Source organism: Crassostrea angulata, chromosome 5, assembly GCF_025612915.1.
Source record: "Crassostrea angulata isolate pt1a10 chromosome 5, ASM2561291v2, whole genome shotgun sequence".
NCBI classification, from domain to species: Eukaryota; Metazoa; Mollusca; class Bivalvia; order Ostreida; family Ostreidae; genus Magallana; species Magallana angulata.
Genome location: NC_069115.1, coordinates 53,402,863 through 53,428,696, shown reverse-complemented (window position 1 = coordinate 53,428,696; position 25,834 = coordinate 53,402,863). Strand labels below are relative to the sequence as shown.

The following is a 25,834-nucleotide window of genomic DNA, read 5'->3' as shown; positions in this document are numbered from 1 at the left end:
TCTGTACTGTTGTATATCCATTTACCAGTAATCTGTACTGTTGTATATTCTACACAGGGCTTTTACCAGTAATCTGTACTGTTGTATATCCTACACAGGGCATTTACCAGTAATCTGTACTGTTGTATATCCTACACAGGGCATTTACCAGTAATCTGTACTGTTGTATATCCTACACAGGGCATTTACCAGTAATCTGTACTGTTGTATATCCTACACAGGACATTTACCAGTATTCTGTACTGTTGTATATCCTACACAGGGCATTTACCAGTAATCTGTACTGTTGTATACCCTACACAGGGCATTTACCAGTAATCTGTACTGTTGTATATCCTACACAGGGCATTTACCAGTAATCTGTACTGTTGTATACACTACACAGGGCATTTACCAGTAATCTGTACTGTTGTATATCCTACACAGGGCATTTACCAGTAATCTGTACTGTTGTAAATCCTACACAGGACATTTACCAGTAATCTGTACTGTTTTGTATCCACCAATACAAGACTTTAAATCTGTTACAGTAATTTATTGTTTACCATATACAAGACTTTTAATATGTACCATATTGTACAAATATCTTTACTGTCTATGGTACTTTAATTGCAATTAAAAATATGTTCAGCATTGTACATAAGCTATGAGTGTCTACAGTAAGTAAAAATGTAGGGTAAATCTGTATCAGGTACAGTGTTATTCTGACAATCAATATTCAACATAATTGTCACTTTCATGTGACCATTTGTAGCAACTGTTGCTGACAATGGCTTGTGATTTATAGCAATGAGAATGATCAATATAGGGAAAATACCTTGAAGTTATTACACTTACAGCTTTGTTCATGAGCTTAAGGGATTTCTTTTTCAAGTACCTATGGTTCATATGCATTTGGAACTTACCAACATGCAGATGAATAATCAAATTTGAGAAAATCCTTTAAAAAAGTTCCATCTTTTAAACAATGCTTATGACAGTCAAAAGACAATTGCCCTCTTGTTTTACCTAATAGAATGGTAAATATCATCTAGGGTCAAAGAAACATATTACATACAAAGTTGTGTCATATTTCTTAATCAGTTACATAATTGTTAACTATAAAGAAAACAAGAGAATTAGTCAAAAAGTCAACAAAGCTAAGTTTAAATATATATAAAGTTCTACAAGAGAAGATAAGCATATTGAATATTGATAATCACATACAAACTGTTACTATATATAGAACTGATATAGGTATATGCAAATCACATGATAGATATGCAAGTCACATGGTTACTATAAATAAATGTTAATAGTGGATACAACAAAAAAGATACTATCTGATATAATTCTGTCAGAAACCATCAATTTTGCAAGTTTATTAAGAAGAAAAGAATACAACAATCTACATGCAAGAGCAGAATTTCAACCAAACACAAGCCGGTGGCTACAATCCGGTGTTAATTCAACATCTAACTCAAGAAGAAATCCAACTGTATACCATTCAAGTGCTTATGACATTGAAACGTTATAGATTTACTGGTAAAATCGTTGACACCCCACCCCTTCCCTTTTTTAACACAAGAGATACTTTTACAACAAATATTTCATGTAAAAATGAATCTCCAAAATAAGAAAGATATAGATTTTGGATTTGTTTACATTTTTCAGTCAAGTTGCAACATCTGCAACATAAATATTGAGCTGGCATCAAAAGTATACATGCTGGATTTCAACTTCAGACTTAGAGGATCAGAAGAGAAAGAGCTCCTATTTAGCAAAAACAGCTGCTGATCTCAGCTCTTCGGGTACATCAGAGTATGTGTCCCTAAAGAATTGACAATCATACTATGCTAACTGCACCGGTAATTCCTTTTGACATACCCAGTGGTTAACTAGTCAGTTTACTTCTTACCAGTATATGAAATATATAAGGTTTAACATTTTGAAGAAATCATCTAGGGCTGAAATATTTAAAACTTAGGAGCTGAATATCTTAAGGTTATGACTAATGCCTGTATTACAAGTACATGAATACAGGGCATTGTTTTCTGTACATGACGCATAAAGCACAATGGTTTTTTTTTCTTTAATAGATTGCATTCCATATCAATTTGGTCTAGACTTCTACAGTCATTATCTATTTTCAGTCTCCCTATCTTATTACTTACAATCAGATGGATACATTGTAAATCCACTTAAAGGTGAACAAACTTTACATCAAGACTTTTTAATGTTATACAGAATATTTTCAATGGTCATTGATATTTCTAATATATCAGGTATATACGGTATATATATATAGAAAATGATATACTGCCTACCCCCCTCCCCACAAAATCCCCATATGACAACCTATCAGACATGTTTATATAATGATGTTTAGGTTGTGTATAATCAGGAAAATTCTCTGTTTTAGGATAGCACGAACTGTTTCTTGGACATACTCTGATGACCCCTGACTGACCTTGACCTGAGCACGCCTCTTACCGGTACTACTCCAATCTGTGATAGTCGGTAGAATAGCTGTACCAGAGTTCCAGGCTTCTGGTAAGCTCAAGTTTTCATTGGGGTAAATTCCTTGAAGATCACAAACAAGACATTAGGGCTGAATCTATCTTCCTCTGTTTTCAAGCATTAATTTTATTGTTACCGCTATAGCCAGATGCAGATTTTTTTTTAAAAATCAACAGTCAGGATCGAAACTTAAAGCAAACAATCCGTATTTGTGAGTCCTTGTATTACCGTGCATTATTTAATTCGCAAATTTCATAAACAGAAGAAAAAATGAACATGCTTAGAACTTAAATAAAACAACACAAATATGTAGACTTAAAATGCAATTAATTTGAAAATTAAATTAAACAAGCAGAGTTTGTGTTTCTAAAGAAACATGCACAAATAAATCCATTTAATTCCCGAAATAGCGAAGCAATGTAGCGCCTCAAAAATAAAAAAGTGTAGAGTCAGAGGCCAGATCTGACCAGATCGTGTTTCCTGAATTTGTAAAAAGATTACCTTCCAATTCTGCCTCATAATCTAGGTCAGCTATTAAGTCAAGAAATCAGATAAAGCTTTAAATTCAAAATTACATTAACTTTTCATGAAATTCTATTAACTTATTGATAAATTATATTTACGATGTGAATTACATGTTTTTTAATAATCAGAATCTTAGACCCTAACTACAACCATAGCAATTTCATCATTTAGGATATTCTTATATGATTGGGGAAGGAGTAAACTTCATCACATTCACAAAGAGAAGTTTCAAGTGTACCTTCTTTGGCTGCCAGCTCAAGGCCACTTTCATCAAACTCAAAATCCTGGTCCTCGTTTTCAAACAGGGCTTCATCATTGACTGCTCCTTCAGCTTGGTGTAAGCCTACAACATATCATTAAGATTTCAGTACAAAATCTTCATGATATAGGCAATAGCATTCAAAACTTAAGCCTACAAAACATTGTCAAAGTTTCACTGCAAGAGTCTTCATGATATAGGCAAAAACATTCAAAACATTTACTGTGGTTTCATCAATATTCGTTGAATACCAATTTTCGTGGATTTCGTTGTTAAGTTGATCCACAAAATTTAATGTTCATTGAAGTGCAATATCTATTAACATTTTGTATTGATATGGTCATTGGCCACAAATTTACATATCCTTAAAACTGTGATTTTCACTTTATCCATGAACATTGATACCCTTAAATATTAATGAAACCACAGTATCTTGGTGTAAGCCTACAAAACATTGTCAAATATTCACTAACAAAAATATTAATGATACAGCTAACAGCATTCAAAACATTCTACTTAGTACAAAACATCTTTAAAGATTTAATACCAGAAGTAAATGAGATAATACATGATATAGGCAACAGCATCCAAAACTAATGCTAATGAATTCTGGAAACTTATATTCAATGGCAGGCAGAAAATCAATACTTTAGTAGATGCACAACCTATGGAATCTACATAGTAAGGGTTTAAAATTTTCTAAACTTTGTCATCATATTTCAAAGCCATATCAAATGGGCATCACTAGAGCTACTGCTGCTAGTAGTGGACATGGTTGTGTTGTGGGTGAGGGGATGTGAGATGAAGTGTTTATCTCCAAATAAAACAAAACCACCCAGTATATAACTATATACACAATGCTTTATTCATGAAAAAGTGTTCTCTAGTGGTTTATAGTACACATTGCTCATGCCTTGTGTGTGTCTTTAGTTATCAGTTAGATCAACAGACCAAGAGGCACTAGCAGAGAAAACAATGTAGTCAACAGGTTTCTGGGATTTCTCTAAGTATCATTAATATTTCTTTTATTATTATTCAAATCACATTTTCATTTATTTACTTTGTAAAACTATTCAACTAAACAATTTTTTGTTCTTTTCATATTTATAACAAGGAAATAACTGACAGTGTTAAAATTGGGGTTTTTTCCAAGTGCTATTGTTAAAAGTGTCCTTTCAAGTCTCAATGTGATTTGAGACTCACGCTTGCATCCATGGACAAATCACAATAATAGCAGAATGTCTGAACCCTAATTAAACATGCACTTGAAACACAAAAACACTTAATGTATTTATTTTAATGCATTATAAATATCAATTATTACTTTATTGACTGAAAGTGTATCATACTGCTAGCGTCATATTCTTATCCATACATCTAAAAACAACTCATCTCGGAGACTCTGACAATTGCGCCCCTCTGTTGAATAACTGCGTATATACTGTAAAATGGATTGATTTTTTATTAAGTCAGCTAAGCACCCTCACTTTCCTTGTAAGCTAATGTACAGTCTACAGATAATGATGTCACAACTATAACATGTAACCCAAAGTGATAGAAAACAAAGGTGATTAAATTCTATAATGGCAAGTATTTCTTCAGTAGGAATTTGAATTGTTTTACATGAACAGGCATAAAAGTATAATTTATTCGGGAATACTTTCCTTAAGAATTATAGCGTATATACTGGTACATAACAACCAAATAATACAATTTAATGGGTGACAAAAATTAAGCAACTGAAATTGGGGCTGAATATCCACACATGAATTACCATATTGGTGATGGCTTCAGTCAACATATCAGGCTGACACAAATCTCTAGGGATAAGCCTCAGTCCAAATATCAAGCCGAACCAAATCTTAGTTGAGATTATGGTTGTGCATTAATGACTTTATTAGGGTTTTCCGTTTTTCAACGGAAAACCCTTCTGTTATTCTACTGTTTCTTATTAGGGTCTTCCGTTTCGACGGAAGACCCTCTTGTTATTCTATTGTTTCTTTTCCTTATTATTATTTTATTTTTTATTTTTTTTCTGACTTTTTTCGAACGCTATTTCTCGTGAACTACTGGACCGATTTGCATGAAATTTACAGGACGTATTGAGCATCAAACGTACTTGATATTATAAAATTTCTGGCTGATGACGTCACTTCCGGTTTGAGATCTTGAGGATTTAGTAAATTTTTAAGGACCATTTTGTCCACGTAACTTCTCAAAAACTAATTGCGATAGAAATATGAAACTTTCAGGGATAGTAGATGAATGTTTGTAGATGATCCTATTTATCTTATATTTTGAAAAATGAGCAAGGCGGCGAAGCTCGCCCGAGCTCGATAATAAGCACCAATTTTTTTCACGAAATTTTCGCACATTTTCGGCCCTAACTTTTAATGTGTAAATATTTTGTTAAGACATGTAATGCAAAAGTTATTTAGATTAACTAGATCTTTTGTTTGATTTCAGAAAAAAGGGGCTGGCCCTTCAAATTAGGGGCCAAAAGGGCTCTAAAATATTTTTGCAATAACTCTTTACTGAAAAATAATTTGTTATCAATTATAGAACCAAAAATGTTCATTGTACATCTGTTTATCTAAACAGTACCATGTCTAAGTCATATAATATGTCATTAGGGGCTTTAAGGGGCCAAAAGTCCGAAATTTTGATCTTAAATATCTAGAAAAGGAGAAATATTTTCATAAGCATTATAGAACAAAAAATGCTTAAAATAATGTTCTTAACAATATGCTCCCTAAAAAAATTTTGTTGGTGGTCCCAGTAAGGATTTTAAGGGTCGGCCCCTAAAACACATTTGTTCAGATATCTTTAGAACGGTCAACAATTTCTGAACACTTGTTGAGCAAAATGCGTTTATATTTACAAGACCTTTTATTTGATATCAAGAAAAAGGGGCTGGCCCCTCAAATAAGGGGCCAAGAGGGCTGTAAATTCTTTTTATAATAACTCTTAACTGAAAAAAAATTTGTTATCAATTATAGAACCAAAAAAGTTCATTGTACATCTGTTTATCTATACGGTACCATACATATGTCATATGATACGTAATTAGGGGTTTCAAGGGGCCATATGTCCAAAACTTTGATCATTAATATCTAGAAAAGGAGAAATATTTTGATAAGCACTATAGAACAAAAAATGCTTAAAATAATGTTCTTAACGATATGGTATCTAAAACATTTATGTTGGTGGCCCTGGTAAGGAGTTTAAGGGTCGGCCCCTAAAACACAATTGTTCGGATATCTCTATAACGGTCAACAATTCGTGAATACATGTAGAACAAAATATGTTTATATTTACAAGACCTTTCATTTGATATCAAGAAAAAAGGAGTGACTCCTCAAATAAGGGGCCAAAGGGGCTACGAAGACTTTTCATAATAACTTATTTTTGCTATAATTTGTTATTAATCATAATAACAGAAAATAAGAGCTTATTATTCATAATTCAAAACTGAAATCCGTTCTAAAATCGGACGATAGATATAGGGGTTTAAAAATTGATTTTTCCGGACATTTTGATTCCACATTCTTAGTTAAGAAAATAGTTTTATGTTCAGACTTAAATTAACTCGTACCTAAAATTATTCGATAATTGTTGAATCGTACTTTTACACATTCGGATTTGTATTTGCTAAGTCGTTCCTGAAATCGATAAGCTTTGTTAATTCGTACTTGGAATCATTCGGATTTAGTTAATTCGTACCAAGAATAATTCGGTTTTTCGTCTTTAGTTTCTTATGTTGGTTTAAGAGCCCTGCTTTTTACAGGAACTTCTAGCTTTACTTTTGACATTACCGGAAGACCCACTCGTTGCTTTGCAACGAGCTTTGCTCTAGTTATTATTTTTTTTTTTTATCCGCAAATTTTGTGTAGGCCATTTCTCGTACATTTGTTGTCTGATTGTTATGAAACTTTCAGGGTATGTAGACAATGTTAATATCTGGAGACGTTTTTTTCAAATTTTTAAAATTCACTTCCGGTTATGAGTTATTGCCCTTTAATTGAAAATTGGGGGGTCTTTTGTCCAGAGTTGATCTCGAGAACTACAAAAGATAGTTGCATGAAATTTAGCAGGATTGTTGGTAACATTTTATAGTTTTGCTGGCATGAAAATTTTGGCAAAATGTTTTTTAGTTTTTAAGCTATTTGCCGGTAAAGTTTAAGGTTTTGGGGGGTCTGAAATTTTGTTGCTTTTTGTATAATAACCTTTAAACTGAAAATAATTTGTTAATACATATAGAACAAAAGTTGTTTAGAATAACGAGAGCTTTCATTTAAAATTAAGAAAAAAGGGCTGGCCCCTGTAATTAGGGGTCTGCAGCTCATACACGTATTTTTCTAATAGCAAAAATCGTTATCATTTTATGAAAAAAAATTAATTCAGTTATTGTTAATATATTAAATAATGTCATTTGGTATCAAATTTAAAAAGTTCTGTGCCCTATTTTTTTCAAATTTCATAAAACAAATATGTGTGAATCGTAACGTTACATGAACGAGTTAATTTGTCTACATAGACACACAAGCGAACAAATGCCACTTTAAGGCCCAGGCATTTACTGCATTACGTTGTGTTGCGTCTTAGATAAATAGTTGTGATTCAATTTCATTTTTTTCATCTATATCATTTATGAATTCAATGAACACACATTATTTTAACGTTCTATGTGCAACTATTTGTCGGGGCGCCCCTGTTTGTAACGCCCGCGCGCGCGCCGAATGTAAACAGTAACGAACGGCATTGTAGAAAAGAGAGAGCCGTAATGCAGAAGAGAAGTTGTGTATTCTTTCGATGTACAAATGCATTTTCAATTTACTGTGAAACATATGAACATGCACAGGGAACAATACTACATATTTGTTTAAGGAGGATATTTTTCTCGTGTGAATCGTTTACGAGGAAATTCTGACAGCCACACTTCTGTCGACGATCAGCCGTTGATAAGCTACGAGTAATAAAGGAGAAAAGATGGACATTAAAGTGTGTGATTTATGTGGATGTTACTGAAGAAGGTGAGGCTTTTACTCCTTTTAAAGTTTAAAAAAGTTAAAGTTAAAATTTAGTATATAGTATAGATGTACATGTAAGTACGTGCACACTGTTTGTTTTTGTTATGGTGTGGGTGTTTGTTTACTAACGTGTAATTTTTACATGTTTCATGGATGTTTAGACTCGCTCGAGGTTCATGGGGGACTGGAAAGGGTAACTGAATTTATCTATTTAAAAAAATAACAGATTGTGAATTTTCAACTCAAAATTCAAAGCAGGGTCTAATTAGAAACATATCATATATTCTTGTGCAGAAGACTCCAAATGTAGTCATGAATATCCTGTAGACATAACTTCAAGTAAATAAAATTGTATACTTCAGACTTCAGAGTTAAAACATGACTTTAATATCTTTATGATGCCAATCATTGTATCATTAGAAAGGTTTAGCAGACCAACGGGTACCCGGTACATGTACTTGTACATGTAGGTTACAAGTTAGAACTATGCGTACTATTCTACCAGTTCACATAATTTTTCTTGTTTAGCAGTTATGATGTGTACTTAAATTGTCCTTGTTAATGTTTTAAATGTAATTTTTTATTCTCTTTTTTTAATCTGACTACTGGCAGTACTGGCCTGCGAGCAGTTCTCGCCGAGGACCATTTCTCGCTGGTGCACTGTTACATCATATTTTGAATTCGTATATAATTTTATGTGTTGATAAAATGACGTAACAATGCACTGGTGAGAAATGGTACTCGGCGAGAACTGATCGCACGCCAATATTGATTAATTACAGACAAAAACTGAACGTTGCGCGTGTTATTTTTTATTGAACAACATTGTTTAAAATAATTCTTTATATATATGTGATGATCAGACCGGTTGGAATACCAGTGCCAGATAGCTCAGTTGGTAGAGCACCTGACTAGAGATTCAGGGGGCCCAGGTTCAAATCCCGGTTGGTCCTGCATTATTTCTCCCATCCCGTTACAATATTGGTGTTGTGACCAACCCCTGGAACTAACAGGTTAACTCCTGCCAGGGGTGATCTTCGAGGGTGAAGATCATTTAAGGGGGAAGGAATGTGACGGTCAGACTGGTTTGAATACCGGTGCCAGATACATGTAGCTCAGTTGGTAGAGCACTTGACTAGAGATTCAGAGGGCCAGGTTCAAATCCCAGTTTGTTCCGTCGTTATTTCTTCCATCTTTTACATATACATGTATATCAGATATATGACAGATGATTAAGGGTCATCACATGTTTTGCAAGATGCAATAAGTGTTAAAAACCTTTACTTTACAACACAATACATATAAGTGAATATTTATGTTTCTTGTTATTATTTGGTGTGGTTTTCTTGACAGTGTCGCATAAACAATTTACCCGCTCCTAAAACACAAACTTTCTTTTTGTGGATTCTGCTTACCGCTGATTGGCTGCTGTTGCAGCAGACAAATAAGATATGCACGCACAAAACACAATGAACTTATCAGAGAATGAGTTGAGTTTATTTCAACTGTTGGAATTTGGGTTTGTTTTTTTTTAAATGTATACTTGTGACAAAACATATATGTGGTACATACAGCTGTAGCTTTATGAAGAAAATTTTGGTTAGACCATATATACCCAGGGTTGTCTCTAAAAATTAAAGTAGAAGGAGGAAATGAAAAAGTAGCAGGGGGTCTGGGGGTCTTGCTTATAGCTACATTGTGTTTGAAATGAAATAATAGCCGGGTAATTAAGGCAATATAGGCTGGGAAATTCCCCGCGTCCCGGGTCTTAGAGACAACCCTGTATACCTATCATGCAAGTAAATGATATTTACAAAAAACTTGCAATTTATGGCGCACGAAATAAACGCTAGTTTTATAAAGATTGACATACATGTAATGTACCACATTCTGTGAAAAATAATCTATTAAAAATTCTTCATTAAGTTTACTCATACATGTTTTATGCTTATTACACATAGTATTGTTTTTAAAACATGTAATTTATAAGAAAATAAGCAAAAACCCTCGCTAAATTTATTTGCAAAAAAAAACAACACAGTAGAATTGATAAAAAATGGTATACCAGAAGCTAAAACCAGTACATGTACTTTGACGCTGTTCGGTGGGTAATATTCGTTTGTAATTTACGAATTAAAATATTGACTGTTGCACTACAAGTACGGTAATAAACTCTCTCTCTCTCAAACTCTCTCTCTCTCAATTTGATAAGTGTTCATACCTATGAAAATTTTTTAATATTATATTATGACTTGATATGCAAATTTTTGATCTTGTACTGCCTAAATGTTATGTCATGTATTGGGATATGTCATACCTATTACACTGCATGGTCAGTGTATTTTTTCCAGAAATACTATGCATATGTTAATGTAAACACAGCTATTACTAGTACATTTATGTAAACACAGCTAATTATTTTTTTTTTATTTCAGCTCAAAACAGACTCTTGTTACCACATGGCTTTTACCGGTACCTGTTGATTCTTGTGGGTCAGCTCCTGAGATTAACCTGTCACCTCTATCCACATGCCTATTCCTTGTGTTCTACAGACTATTTACCGGTAATTCAAATTAAATCCGATAATGCATGAACAATAATGGAACTTGAAGAAAGCATCATGCCATGTTGTGGTTTGTGTTTGATAAGAAATTATGAAAACAAAATTAAGGTTGTTTATAAAGAAATTCATAATTGCTGTGAAAATTTGTTTTTCAATAAAAGTATGCAATTATGTTTCCTTTATTTTTTATTTCATAAAGATATTTAGATGTGTTTACATAATTGAAAAATCCCCCCCCCCCCCCCCCCCCTCTATTTAATTGTCTGCATTAAGATTACATGTAGGATATGTAAATGTACATTTGACTTTGAAATAACATCTGCTATGATAATTACTTTTGAAATGAACAAGAAACAACCTATTTCTACCTTTCTAAGGTATATATGCATAAAAAAAAAGTAGAAAAACATGTCAAATTTGAAAATTTTTCATGGAAATCAACTCGATCTGTCTCCAGCTACCTGGGTGTGTTTGAATTTAATTTTAATTTAAGGCAGATGTCTAACTTGTAGGTTGTAACTTACTGTTTTAGCATGGTTAGAAGGAGATTAGAAATCAGAATAGATTAGATATTCACTAAATATGATTGTTAGCTTACTTTTTTCATGAAAACAAGAAATCACAAGCAGGACAGCTGTCTATTTGTTAATTAAAATGGTACAAATCATACAATAAACAAATAAAGATCAAATTTTAGAATCATTGATGATTGTTTTCAAATATGTGTGAGAAATTACTCAAGGAAATTGCCACACGTTTCATAAAATTAGGTAAAACATTTCAAACCATGACTTTTTATGAAAATCAAAAGATTGGGGGGTGGGGGGTATACATGTAAGGGTATTTCTAAGTGATGTGAAGCTTTTATCATGATTATATCATGTAGGCGTATGTTGTATTGAATAAGGTTTCTTTTTAAAGGTGGTTGAACAAAAGTTGACCTCTAAAAGGTCAGGTAAAGATGTTTTACTATGGAGAACCCTGTAAATCTGTGTTTACTAAAGGAAATTGGAAATGATGGGTTCACTTAAATGGCCATATTTTTATTAAACCTCAATGGAATTGGCAATATGTGGTATTCTTTTTCTCAGAATTGCATTAGCTTTCTTAGTCTTTTCATAAAAATGTTAGTGTACTAAGTTAAAGGTACAAGGAACAGTTTCGGATAAAGTACCATCAATATTTTTGTAAAATTGAGAGTGACTGTACTTGAAGGTTTATCATTGTTGCGTAGATTCATGAAATGAATTTTAATGATTATCAATAGTTAGAGGGATGTCTCTTGTTGGAATTGGTAAGCAATATTAAGGCCCCTAATTTTAAGTACATGAGAAGCAGAAATAAATTGTGAAACTTGCGGCTATGACAGATATGTTGACTTTACAGTGAAATTGAAGGTTACAAACGGGAGGTTATATAACATGAAATGTAGGTGGATGGGATATTATATGCCTATTTAGTATTTACTGGGTATGAGGACAATAGCAAGTTTATTGTCCCCAAAGACAGCAACTATTTAATGAGGCAAAGCCAAGGGAAATAGTTGCTGTGGAGTGGGACAATAAACTTGCTATTGTCCGAATAGTCAGTTAATTGGTATTTCATTATACAGAAGAAAACTTTATTTGTCAGCGATGCACAATTTCTTGATGATAAACAAATTAGAGTTAAATCAAACTTTGTATTTAATGCGGCGATCTTATTAGATCAGAGGTGTTCCGAGTTTAAGGTGATATGGGACACTTCCATGTTGTGACGTATTGTTTATCGAAATAAACAATAAAATAAAGTGTAATTATATAAGTACATGTAGTTTCTTTTCAAAAATGGTCACCTAACTCCTTAGCACAGTGGGTTAGAGGGTTACTAGGAACCTGTAAGTCATGAGTTCGAATCCCGCTGGGCCAGTGGGGTTTTTACAATTTTTACCTTTTCAAATATTTTTAAAAGCTATTTTTTGGTTAAATATTGTAAAATTTGAAAATTCTAAACCGGTGAAAATTTTTCAATTATATAGTACTTTAATCCACATTAATATCGACAGATGTCCCATACTACCTTAAAAAGGAGGGAAATCAAATTTTGCTGATGAATGGTTTTGATGACTATTCACCATGGGCAGATAGCATGGATACTATTTTAAATTAGATAAAAAGGCATGTTTATGCGGGCGCCTTCTAGTGATCAATTTGTCCGTCTGTCCATCCGAGATGGCTAATGACAGGAGCATAGCTTCTCTCCCCTTGGCCCAATCTGGCTCATACCTCATCCACAGGGTTGCTTTGGTTGAAGGATGTGCAGTGACCTTGAACCATGTTTTTAGGTATAAGGTTAAGGTCATAGCAGAATTATATATATAAAATCCTTGTCTGGGGCATATCTTTTTTCCCTTTGGTCCAAGCTGGCTAATACTCACAGAGTGTCTCAATGGTTAAACGATGTGCAGTGACCTTGCATGAAATTTCTAGATAACGGGTGAAGATCATATCGGATCATGCAAAAATCCTTTTTTGAGAGCATATATAATTTCTACTAACCCCTATTTGGCTCAGACTTCACATAAGCAGAGCGTTTGAGTAAAGGGTGAAAGGGTGTGTAGTGACCTTGAACCTATTTTCAGTGAAAAGAAACTGTGAAGGTCATAGCAGAATTATATTTTTAAAAATCCTTGTCCGAAGTATATCTTCTCTCCCTTTGCTCCATTCAGCCTCATACTTCACCCACATGATGCCTTTGATCAAAATATATGCAATGACCTCGAATGATATTTGTAGATGAAGAGTCAAGGTCATATCAGATCACACAAAAATCCATATTTTAAGAGCATAGATATACTCTCCTTTTAGCCCCTATTTGGCTAATATTTTACCTTTACAGAGTTTATTGGTTAATGGCGTTCAGTGACCTTGAACCAAGTCTGTCAATGTGAAGGCAGGGCTCGACATTAACGCTTGTCCGCTTGTCCGGTACCAGTTAAAAAAATATGCGGACAAGTGAATATTGCTGGCCACAGCAAAGATAAAGGATTATGGAAAGAAATAAAGAAGTAACTTATTTTAGGTTTCATTCATCATTGATAGACTATGATGACTTACCATGTTTAGTTTAAAAAACAGCTGAGAAATCAATATAACAGTTACATGTATTTTTAAACCAGCTGATGCTAAATTTATGATGTCTTGTAATTTGCCATGACAAAGCTACAGCTGACAAATCATGTTTAATGTTATATAGAACAAATACATGTACATAATTATAGGAAAGACACTTTAAGTTTCCATTTAAAAAGTCAGGTTATTAATTATAGCTAGAGTATTAATCAATAAATGATTTTATTTTAGTAATAGAGTACTGTAGTTTTCAAGTTGACAATATTTGATCTTTAATATTGAATATTTTTCGGACAAGTGAAGTTGAAGTTCGGACAAGTAAATGTTTTGGTAACTTGTCCGAATGGACAAGTAGGAAAAAAAGTTAATGTAGAGCCCTGGAAGGTCATAGCAGATCTTTTTAAAATTAGTTTTAGACAGTAGATTATTTTCCAAATATGCTTAATCTTGGTCAGATTGAACAAAAATGCATGTATGTTAGGGGGAATGAAATTGAATTAAAAGTTCTATGCCAGCTGGAAAAATTTCAAGTTATAGGTCAAGGTCAAAGCACAATTCTCTGAAATAACATAAGCGGGGCCCTTTGAAATGTTCACCATTTCAATGTTGTCTGGTTCATAGTAATTTTACATAGAAAATATTCACAGAGGTACAGTAAAGTAAACTTTACATCGATAAGTTTCTGACAATTAATGACGCAACGAGCACACAGTACGAAAGGTCAACCCTTTGAAAAGCAGTGAAGAGAAAAAGTTGCTCAGAATTATGTTTTAAACAAAATTGATTTTTTACGTAAATTTTAATTTTGCATTCTGGGTTAAGAAAAAAGATGTTAGTTCAAGGTAAAGTAAACTTGTACCTAAAATGAAGTCAAATTTGTTAAGTCGTACTTAAACACATTGTTTTTTTGTTAAGTCGTTCTTGAAATGGTTAAGGGTTTTTGGTTAAGTCGTACTTAAAAACATTCGGATTATGTTAAGTTGTACCAAGAATCATTCGATTTTTTTTTATCTTTTTGTACTTAGGTTTCTTTGTTACTAGATAAAGAACTCTGCTTCTTAGACGTACTTCTAGCGTTGCTTTCGACGTTAGCGGAAAACCCACTCGTTGCTTTGCAACGAGCTTTGCTCTAGTTACATATATCATTGCTGAATGGTAATAAATTTGTTCATATATCTGTCAAATCCAAACTGTCACATCACAATTTAATAACCAACACACAAAAACAGGGTTCTTTAAAACCTACAGATTTTTTTCCTTTCTCGTCTACAACGAGAGTCTGTAATCGACAAAGAGACCTTACAAATGCTGGATATCATGCTCACTAATTATGATTTATTCGTTGCCTAAAGTTATAGACAAATGTCACCTACCTTGTTCTGCCATTTCGAAGTGTTAAATTCTCAAGAGTAACGGTTACACCATGACTTCTTTTGTGGTTATGATTACGGTATTTAAGAAAGTTTTGATTACAGTAATTAATGCATCGTATGTCTGAAAATAAACCCCAGAAGACAAATCATCCCACTGATCGATTTCTCCTGACTTCTTCTTACTGGGCGGAATGTCAACATCCGGTAAGAGAGACGGTTCTGAGTTAAATCGTTTGCCATACGTTTTGGTCCGGTAATACTTTGATCAAAAGGCCCAATCAACATCAGAAAAACTATTCATTTATTGTTATATTTTTCAATGTCATATGTTGAAATATACTTAACTTTTTTTTCAAATGTTCGTTGATTTTTTCAATATAAGTGAAAGATATAACGTTAACGTAATGATTTATTGAATGTATTGAATATTAAAAAAAAAAATCATATAACTTTTATATGATTTTAAAGATGCAGTTTGGGGAACAAAAGAGTGACAGAAAATAAAAAAAAATATTTGATTATATAAATCAATCATATAAATATATTCAAATTGTAACATAAAAGATTTTTTATTGAATTCCGGAAAAATATGTATGCCTATTTTACTCTTTCGTTTAGTTTACTTTTAGCTTTGTCCAATCAAATTTCGTCTTTCTCTACAACCCGCTAAGATCAAACGGCGAAATATGAAAACAGAAAATGGCGATTGATATCAAGAGGCTGAGGAATAAACTCAGCAAAATCGGTAACACCGATACAGGCACATTTGAAATAAAAGGTAAGTGAAGTTTGAACTTATTTGGTTTTTTTCATGACTAGAAAATGAAAGAATTTCAAATAAATTCTTTGGGCTTTTTAATTTTTTAGATCCTAAAGAATGGATTAAGCTTATTGGAAGTCGAGGAAATAAACCAAAAGACTGGCTGGATTTTATGCGGTACATGACGGCAAACTCACATTATTCTGATGAGTTTAAGCACCATAATTACCTTTCTGATCTCTATGAGACAGCATTTGATGTAAGTGAAATTACAGAATGATGTTAAATTGATTGTCAAAACTGAAACATTCAATCTTATTATGATGTGTAAATTTATAGACCCCTTCAAGGTTATTGCAGTACTGCACTTTTACAGGGCAAAATGAGGTAGTGTTGTGAAAAAAGATGTAACGTCAATTGTTTCATTTATATCATTTAATAAGGATGCTGGAGAAAACGACCCAGGAGAAAACATACCCAATTTATAGGGTACGGAGAAAACATACCCAGGTACGTTTTCTCCAAGAGAAAACGTACCCTATGAAAATATTAATTAATGGTTTTCATGGATATTCTTAAATGAAACAAAATAAAATTTGTATCATTTGTTACTGTTGTTTTTAAATGCATAGTCACGTACTTAAATTATTAAGACAATAATTTGTAACATACACATACACGAACATGGCCTGAGCAGTTTAATTAGTCGACAATTAATCCACCACAAACGAAACCGTTAAATAATTAGTTTTTATTGCAATCTCATTTGGAGAACTAAATGATGAGTATCTCAAGAAGTCGATATCGTGTTTTTTTTAAACATTTTTTTGAAAATTATCTATAAAACAAAGTTGCTTAACAAAACCAAGTCCAAGTCTTTTAAATATTTGTTTGATTAATATATATGGAAACAACTACAAAATGTAACATCAAACAGTCAATTTGCTTCCGACGCCACTGACATGTGTAATGTGTGGAGAGTGAATATTTCTACCTCCTGTGCGGGGGAGGGGGGGGGGCAATACATAATATTACGTAATAATAACTGCTCAGGTATTGATTATTACTATAATTAAAATCAGGGGATCTATTATTACTATAATTAAAATCAGGGGATCTTGCATAGAGAAACTCGAATCGGTAAAGCTACCGATAAATGGATAATTAGAAGAAGTGGACTGATAACACTTTATGACAGGTCATTCGTACTAAAATAAAAGTTGCTACAATTATTATTTATAATTAAAGATATTATTCATAAAATGAATATATTTCTATACATCTATGCATTGAAATATGCATTAAAGTAGCGTTTGAAAATCATTTGATATGTCCAACCCCTTTAAGATTATAAAGTAGTAAATTCATATATCTATAAAATTTTTACTTTTCTGTATATTTATTATGCAAAATAATATATAAAAGTATTAAAACTATTATGTAGTATAATAATGATTTTCATAGGGTATGTTTTCTCCTGGAGAAAACGTACCCTAGAGATTGGATACGTTTTCTCCTGATACCATTTAATTATACCTACTAAACTTCAACAAAGCACATATCAATTTGCCCTGCAAAAGAGCAGTACTGTAGTTATTGTGAAGAGGTCTATAGCAATCCCACACATTGCATATGTAATTCTCACATTCTTGTGGCAAATTAAAGTAAAACTTTTGAGAACCAGAAAAAAGTTAAAGAACGTCATGCCTTTTAGGTAAATAATACAATGTACTACTACTACATGTTCTAGTCATAGTTTTTAAAATTCTCATAAAAGTTTTCTAAAGAGCCAGAGGACACTTAATTGACATGAACTATGATGTCATAATCACTTTAAATACAGGGAAATAACTTGAGAACTGTAATGACTGTAAATTGAATAACCGTAATCTGCCAGAATGACCAAAATCCTCTCAAAATCTTGCAAAAGCTAACAAATTACAGCATTTCTTTAGAGATAAGAATTAATTGTAACTTGCACACATTTGAATGAATGCTCACATTATATATTTAATGCACTATGCACAGTGTAATTTTGGCTATTCATGACCCTTGATTCTCAGACGAGTCCTACCATACTCTGCTCTAAAAGTAAACTGACATTACAGTTACTTTAAAAAGGGAAAAACTCTGCATTAAACATTATGTTAAAATCTTTATTATCCAATGACCATGATGACATTGAATCAGAAATTAAACTATAGTCCTACTCATAAATCAATAAAAAATCATTTATACTGTAGTGTAAAGATTATGAATAACAAATTTACCGGAAAAAAAAGGTATAATGTATTTTATTTTGTATTTAAATTCATTTCTGTTGCTTTTTTTGTTATCAATTGCATGTATCATTTAATCATATGATGCACTCTCCCCAACCCACTGTAAAACATGTTAATTTTTAATTTAAATGATCAACATTTGATGATTTTTAACATGATATTCTTTTGGACAGAAAATTCCCAGAGAAGAAAATAAAAGAAACATATTCTACGGAGCTCTCTTTGTTGAGTTTGCACGCATGAAAAGGTAAAATCGTTTTATAGAATTCATGCATGAAAGTGAGCTAAATTAGCTATACTTATTTTTTCTACAATCAATAAGTTTGTGCATCATAATTTTAATATCTTGCAGCAAGTTCCAGCCAGATGAAGCTGATGATTTGTTTAACTGTGCAAGAAGAGTGGTGAGAAAACTCGCGATTGTTCACATTGCTCACGCTGAGTACGAGTTGTCTAAAGGTAAGATACCTAGTATGTAGATGTCATGATATACGTACAAGATAGATAATAGTAATATTACCTTAACTATCATCAGAAATGTGGAAAGTTTTTATGAGTTTACACTGATAAAACCTATAAATGACACTGGTTTATTGTTTAAATAAATATCTTATTCTATCACATGAATACAGAATCAATATTTCAGTAATTTTAGAATGATAATTTTTAAGGGAATGTTGGAAAGAGTCGTAAGATTTTGGAGAAAGCGCGACAGCTTGAGGCAGAACCAGACCACCTCCTGACTGAGGCACTAGCTCGACTAGACAGTGGCCAGACAAACTTACAGACGTCCAACTTACTGGTTGATTGTGGTGAGTGATAAGCCCCAGAAAACAATGGAAGGAAATGTAAGCCTGAAGTCTGTGGTACAATAGCTTTGATTTACAAATATTACTAATGTCCTAGCAGTCTATAAAATGGTGTACATATTTATTATAAAAATGTGTTGTCAAAAGTTTTGAAAATTTTGTAATTTTCAAGATGGTTCAAAGGTTAGAAATGATATACACTAAACTGTTTGGTTCATCACTTGATAAAATGACTACAAAATGTAGAATTAAAAACCTTCAGAATTTATAGATGAATGTAATTATATTTTGTGTATAATTGATTTGACAGGAACTAGTTCTTGTGGGTTCAAGAGCAGCACAAGCAGTAATGAGTCAACTGGAGACCTACATAATTTGACGGGAAATCTGACCAGCTCGAGTCTGACAGGGGGACTCACTAGCACCAACCTGACTGGGAATGTTTTCAGACCTTGTCCAAAACCAGGAGGAGGCAATCCAGACCCCCCTCTTTCCCTACCCACACCTGCAGTACCCTCCAAGATGGTTCAAGAGGCACCAGTTTGTCATCCATACAACTTTAAGTGAGAATTTTGTTTTGGCTCTTTTTAATACTCTGTAATATACTATGAACCAACTTTGATTTGTGTGATAGCAAATTTTGCATGGTTCGAAAAAACTTGTCATTGCATGTATATCTGAAGCATATAAGTTTGATACTTTAACACCTTTCATATTTGTTATTCAATATGAAACAGACTTGGTCTCAAAATTTAGTTGTCGCTCACCAGTTATTAACTTTAAAAAATGGTTGAATAAAATGACAGTTGGTTTACAGTAACTGTGGTTTCATCAATATTCATGGAGTACCAATTTTCGTAGATTTCATTGTTGTGTTGAACCACAAAAAAGTAATGTTCATCAAAGTATAATTTCTGTTGTATTAAAAGGATCATTGTCCACAAATTTACGTATGTTTGAAACTGTCATTTCCATTGAATCCACAAAAATTGATGCTAACTAATAGTGATTAAACCAGTAATCAATAAATTTTTGATAAGGGGTTGCATACAAGTAAAAGTTTGTTTACAGTTATCTATGTGTACCTTGATATACTTGTATTATAAGTCCTATGACTAAGTTTGATACCTGCCCACAGGAAGCCAGAGCCGGTCCCAGTGGAGCACAGTGTGGAAATGGAGACAGCGCCCATCAACCAGAGACTGGGCGCCCCGCCCCTCCACTCCAAGCTGTCCATGTCATGCCAGCCGGCCATGAGGAAAGCTCACAGCACCCCAGAGTTACGAGGGGGGTCCTCCTCCAAGGCCATGTACAAGTCAGTGAAATCCAAGTCCTTTATATAATTATACCCACTCTCCGAAGGAAAGTGTTCATCTGTCTGTCCGTCTGCAAAAAATTTTTGTCACATTTTACATGTGTATAAATTAACATATTAGGAATTTACTTTCAATTTAAAGACTGCTTTCACTTTTTTGATATCAATGCAAATTTGTTAAAAGTAGTATTGAACAATCATGGTATGTTGTCTGTCTTTCAGGCCAAAGCTGAACTTGCTGCCCCAGAGAGTGAAGAAGATGAACCTGCCATTCAGTGAACTATCGGAGAAGGAGGAGGACAATGACCCAGATACCGGATTCCCCAGCATCACTCCGCTAGACGGACAGTCCTTCAACGGTTAGTGGTTCACTGAATCCTACAAGATTCTCTCAACCAACTTTTGTTACAGGCTATTTTATTTTGGGAATAACTGATTTCAAAGGTGTTTGTGATTACGCTTGTTAAAGGCTTCAATATTTTAAAAAACTACAGTTAAAACCTGTGGGAATAGTCTTTAAGCTCTAAATAGTATACCAAAACAAAAACCCTTCATCATGTTCATTGAGCATTGGATATAAGTTGAAAACAACTGAAAACATCACATGACTGAAGCCTGCGTCATTTTCAGGTCTCTCAAGCTCCATGGCTCACACCTCGGGGTACATGTCCATGTCCAACACTGCTAACACGAAGACCTCGCCCATCAAAAAGCCTCGCAACCGAGAACCACTCAAGCCCATCCAGAATGAGATGGCACCACCAATGGAGGTAGACATCAAGGGGGTGCAAAAAGAGCAATCCCAACCGAAACCTCCCCCCAAAGTCAAATCTCCAGTGAAGAATCCTGTGAAGCAACCCTCTCCTGTCCCCAACCCTCCCAAGTCAGAACTCACAAAGAACTCTTCACCACAGGTTTTTATCAAAGTTTACAAAATGTTGATTTCATAATACATGTACAATGATACAGAATGGAAGATCTTTTTCACTAATTGATGTTTATTTTTTATTTCCAATTTATAAATGAAGATTTATTATTCATATTGTAAAACTAAAATATTGTAAATTGTAAGCAATATAAAAGACAGATAATGCTTGACTTAGAAATGTCATCATTGTATGAATTTGTTGTAGGTTCCAACCATGGAGACTATGTATGTGAATGGGAAATTGTACCAGGTGTTGCAATGCGTTGGCCATGGAGGCTCAAGCAAGGCAAGTTTTGTTCACATTCTTTCTACAGCCCTTCTTTAGTTTCTATAGCAGCTAATATTTGAGTTTTTTCATCCATGTGTTTATTATTAATGCTTCTCCAGGTGTACACAGTGATAGACCATTCTGGACAGAATCCTCAGATCCTGGCACTGAAGGTCGTCCGTCTTGAAGACCAAAACAAGCAGATCATCGAGGGCTATAAAAACGAAATACAGCTTCTCAAACGACTACAGTACTGCCCTAAAGTCATTAAGTTGCATGATTTGTAAGTATCACTTGGGGAGGTCGGAAACTTTCAGTAGACAAATTTGTTATAATAAAATATGTGTAAATCTTTGATTAAGGGCACCTGTATAAAGAAAGGAATTTTTAAATATCAGTCTTGTGTTTTTGCAGTGAGTACAAAGAAGCAGACAATTTGCTGTACATTTTGATGGAGTGTGGAGAACTTGACTTTGACAAGTACCTGAAGGACACTATCAAACAGGAGGGGCACCTGTCCCCACTCTACATCAAGTTCTACTGGCAGTCCATGCTACAGGCTGTGGGGGCCCTGCATAAAGAAGGTCAGTGGGGGCTCTGCATAAAGAAGGTCAGTGGGGGCTCTCTGATGTTATCTACTGGGGGGGGGGGGGGGTAAGATCAAATGCTACAGGTCATTAAACTGCAGGTATCAAGTGATTGGCTGTGTAACAAAACCTGCGATAAAGAACTAGCTTTTGAGTATGTATAAATGATTTCATTGTTTTGTGCCAACTGTTGGCACTTTTATTTGTCTATCTGCTTCACTCATTATGTAAACATGTTTCAATGATAGAGATAAATTTCCTCAGATTGACATCATTTTATTTCAATAATGTGGCATGTTATTAAATTTTGATCATTCCCCATGTTTTCCAGGAATCATCCATTCAGATCTTAAGCCCTCCAATTTCCTCCTTCGCCATGGAAACCTAAAGTTGATTGACTTTGGAATTTCCAAAGCCATCCAGCAGGATAAGACCAGTATCATTACCGATACACAGGTGGGGACGCTCAACTACATGTCCCCTGAGAGTATCAGAGAGCATTGTGGGTACACAGAGGAGGACGCACAAAAACCGGTGTTCAAGGTATCAACCAAATCATTCATGTTGTTTTTTACACCTGTCTTGTATTGTGCAAAGTGGTACAAAAAATGGCAGATGTTTAAACAAACCCTAGAGTCATAAAACTTTGATGAGCTCACTTACAATCTTGAGCTCAATTTTACAGGCCTAGAGGAATGTATAATGCAAAAGTGAGACTGATATCAGAAGTGAGTTCTCATAAGTTTTATGACTCTGATAAAGCATGAGATTTATCCATTCTTCACAACAGTTTCAATGTTGCTCATTTGCTTGCTAAAGATGGCAGGTGCCCTTTATTCATTGCTATTTATTATTAGTATGTTGTTTTGTAATGCATTTCAGATCAGTGTGAAGTCTGATGTCTGGTCCCTTGGTTGTATACTCTACTGTATGGTGTACGGACACACCCCCTTCCAAAAAGTGGTCAGGCAGTACGCTAAGCTTATGGCCATCATCAACCCCGAATATCAAATCAACTTTCCTGAGATTCAGGATAAAAAGCTATTAGATGTCATGAAGGTTTGTTACTCGTTTTGTTTCGTGGATTGGATGACATTTTCAAAAAAAAATTATTATTATTATTTATAATTCCGCATTAGACAATAATTAAGTTCAACTAAATGCATGTACTTTAACAATTTTTTCATTTGACTGTATCAAATTCTATTGTGTGTAGCTAGATTGCAGTGACAAAGTTTATACTTGTACATGTATTACATGAAAATCTAAAATGTATTATTTTGCTGAATGTTCTGAAGTGGGTGTACACAATTTCTTTTACACTGTTAATTTTTGTTAAACTATACATTCCAAAAAATATAGCAAAACAAACTATTGGATATACAATGCAAAGATTTTGTTGTAAAAATGGTGTACATGTACCAGTTTGTCTATTTATTTATTACCAATTTCATAGTAGAGGTTGATTATCAAAGACAAGTTTTGATTTCACAGATGCTATTTTTATTCTATAGAGATGCCTAACAAGGGATCCCAAGGAGAGACCCAGCATAGAGGAACTCCTGCAGCACGAGTACCTACACTCCCTCTGAGTTCTGTGAAGTGTTAATCATGAAGTCATGGACATGTACCTTTCATTTGACTGTATCAAATTCTATTGTGTGTAGCTAGATTGCAGTCACAAAGTATGAATGAGAATGATTGTCAGCCCTTCGGCTGGAATATGCAGACTTGGGTACAATGCCTGAGGGTTACCTGTTTTCTTTATGGAAAATTTGGTTTTGATTTTAGCTTCACTGGATAGTTTTGTGAAGTTTTCAGCATTTTCATATACGAGAGATTAATTCTAGCTGCTTTTATAATGTTTGAGCAATGACAGCATTTTTGTTACGGAGTACATGAATATTATCATGACTTTATTACTTTGTATAGTATACAAAGCAACAGACTGTTTTTAAATTCATTTTTGCTAGAATTTGGCAGTGGAATATGACTATATTATTGCTTTTATGGTAAAAAGATTATTCCAAATCACTGAAACCTTGTCAAATCAGTCAATGGGATATATGGTGACATAATTTTTACTGTAATGTGAATATGCCCATTATTCATCAAATTTTTCACTGTCCATTTTTTTCCATCTTAAAAATTGCTTATAACAACTGACAACAACTGTTGCTATTTAACTGCTTGGCTAGAACAGCTTATCTGTGATAATGACATTACTATTTAAACATTAAAAGTATTCTGAAAAAGGACTAGTTTATTTAGTAAAAGAAAATAGTCTTATAGAATATTAAGGACTAGAATCGCTGTGAATTATAAGAGTAAAATTCATATAGGCTTACCACAATAATTATGTACTTGGACAACTTTGTTACCACGAGCAATTCATCTCAATGAAATGCATTAGAGAAAATACCTTTTTACTGTTAAGAAAATTTAAAAATAATCAGAATCCAATTTTGAGATCCTGATGTTTGTGAAAAAATGAGGGACCTTCATCCGAACATCGCCAGCTTTCATGGTGTGTTTTTATGCTAAAGTGTGATATAGTCAAGTTTCAACCTCTGTAACCTTTGGCAATTTTTTGTAATTTAGTTGTGCACCCATTATTTCCATTTGACACATTCAGTACAGCATGAAATGGGATCTCAATGTGTGAAAATTAGAATGATAAGTTAACTTAAACTCCTAGCCTTGTACTTTATTTTTTCCCCTGAATTACACTGGAAAGCTTGATAAACTTTTTTATGAAAAAATAAACATCAAATGTTATAATCTGTCATGTACATGTATATGTTTACAGTAACTTAGCGGATGTGGTTGTACCATACTGTAGTTTATCAAATCGTTGTAACCTGTTATGGTAATCTTTAGTTATGGTAAACTTTAGTTGTTATTCGTACCAGTGTGTTGTGTCCAATTTTTTTCTTGTTATCTGATACACATTCTCTTTAAGGTCTTTTTTTTTTGGATTTTGCAGTGAATTTGTCAATTTTTTTAAAAAGAAATAATGCAATTATTACAATGATGTACTTTTAATTTGTAAACAGTTGAAAATCTTGTTAAATAGCATTAACTTATTCTCTGAAACTTTGTTCTTGAGATCACAACGTAATTACAAAACTTGTTTCTTATTGCCTACCAGTACAAATTATTGGATACATTATCATCATACATGAAGTAGAGATAGTGCTAAAGAGATATATGAAATATATTAAAGGCATGACTGTACTGTTTTTCAAGAGATAAAAAATTTAGCAATGAATTTTATACATGTATAAAGCTATATATAATGTATCCATTCAAATAATGTGTTTGGTTTTTCTTTTCTATAAATGAGAATACCTCAATACATGTGTAGATCCCCCCCCCCCCCCCCCCCCCCCGCAAAAGTCAAGTTTCTTTAAATTTACATAATAAAAATACCAAAATTATGCCTCAGACACCACTTCCCCATCCACAACAAACTTGATTAACTGTCGGACCTCCCTGCAAAAATTTTCTGGATCCGCGTGTGTTA

The 25,834-nt window shown here is 33.5% G+C and overlaps 2 protein-coding genes across 9 annotated transcripts in view; one reads left to right on the top strand and one right to left on the bottom strand.

The window, feature by feature from the left end:
• The window catches only part of LOC128184235 (rho GTPase-activating protein 8-like), a 31,013-nt gene extending 15,432 nt beyond the window's left edge, over positions 1–15,581 (bottom strand). The window contains exons 1-4 of one of the 8 annotated variants that reach the window (XM_052853621.1): positions 15,360–15,581; positions 3,263–3,367; positions 3,001–3,030; positions 2,473–2,562 (exon numbers count right to left, since the gene is read on the bottom strand). In XM_052853621.1, the coding sequence (XP_052709581.1) occupies positions 2,473–2,562; positions 3,001–3,030; positions 3,263–3,367; positions 15,360–15,372 (238 nt within the window). In that variant the 5' untranslated portion in view covers positions 15,373–15,581. The remainder of the gene's footprint in view (positions 1–2,472; positions 2,563–3,000; positions 3,031–3,262; positions 3,368–15,359) is intronic. The other 7 variants (XM_052853629.1, XM_052853625.1, XM_052853622.1 and 4 more) reach the window with 7 other exon arrangements.
• Positions 15,582–15,995: 414 nt separating this feature from the next.
• Positions 15,996–25,664, top strand: LOC128184233 (dual specificity protein kinase Ttk-like). Its single transcript, XM_052853617.1, has 15 exons — positions 15,996–16,137; positions 16,227–16,378; positions 18,575–18,648; positions 18,754–18,860; positions 19,073–19,213; positions 19,521–19,773; positions 20,349–20,525; positions 20,748–20,884; positions 21,156–21,439; positions 21,659–21,739; positions 21,841–22,004; positions 22,136–22,305; positions 22,640–22,851; positions 23,191–23,367; positions 23,823–25,664. Exons 1-15 carry the CDS (start codon positions 16,059–16,061, stop codon positions 23,898–23,900), a joined length of 2,286 nt encoding a protein of 761 aa, XP_052709577.1. The 5' UTR covers positions 15,996–16,058; the 3' UTR covers positions 23,901–25,664.
• The last annotated feature ends 170 nt before the right edge of the window (positions 25,665–25,834 follow it).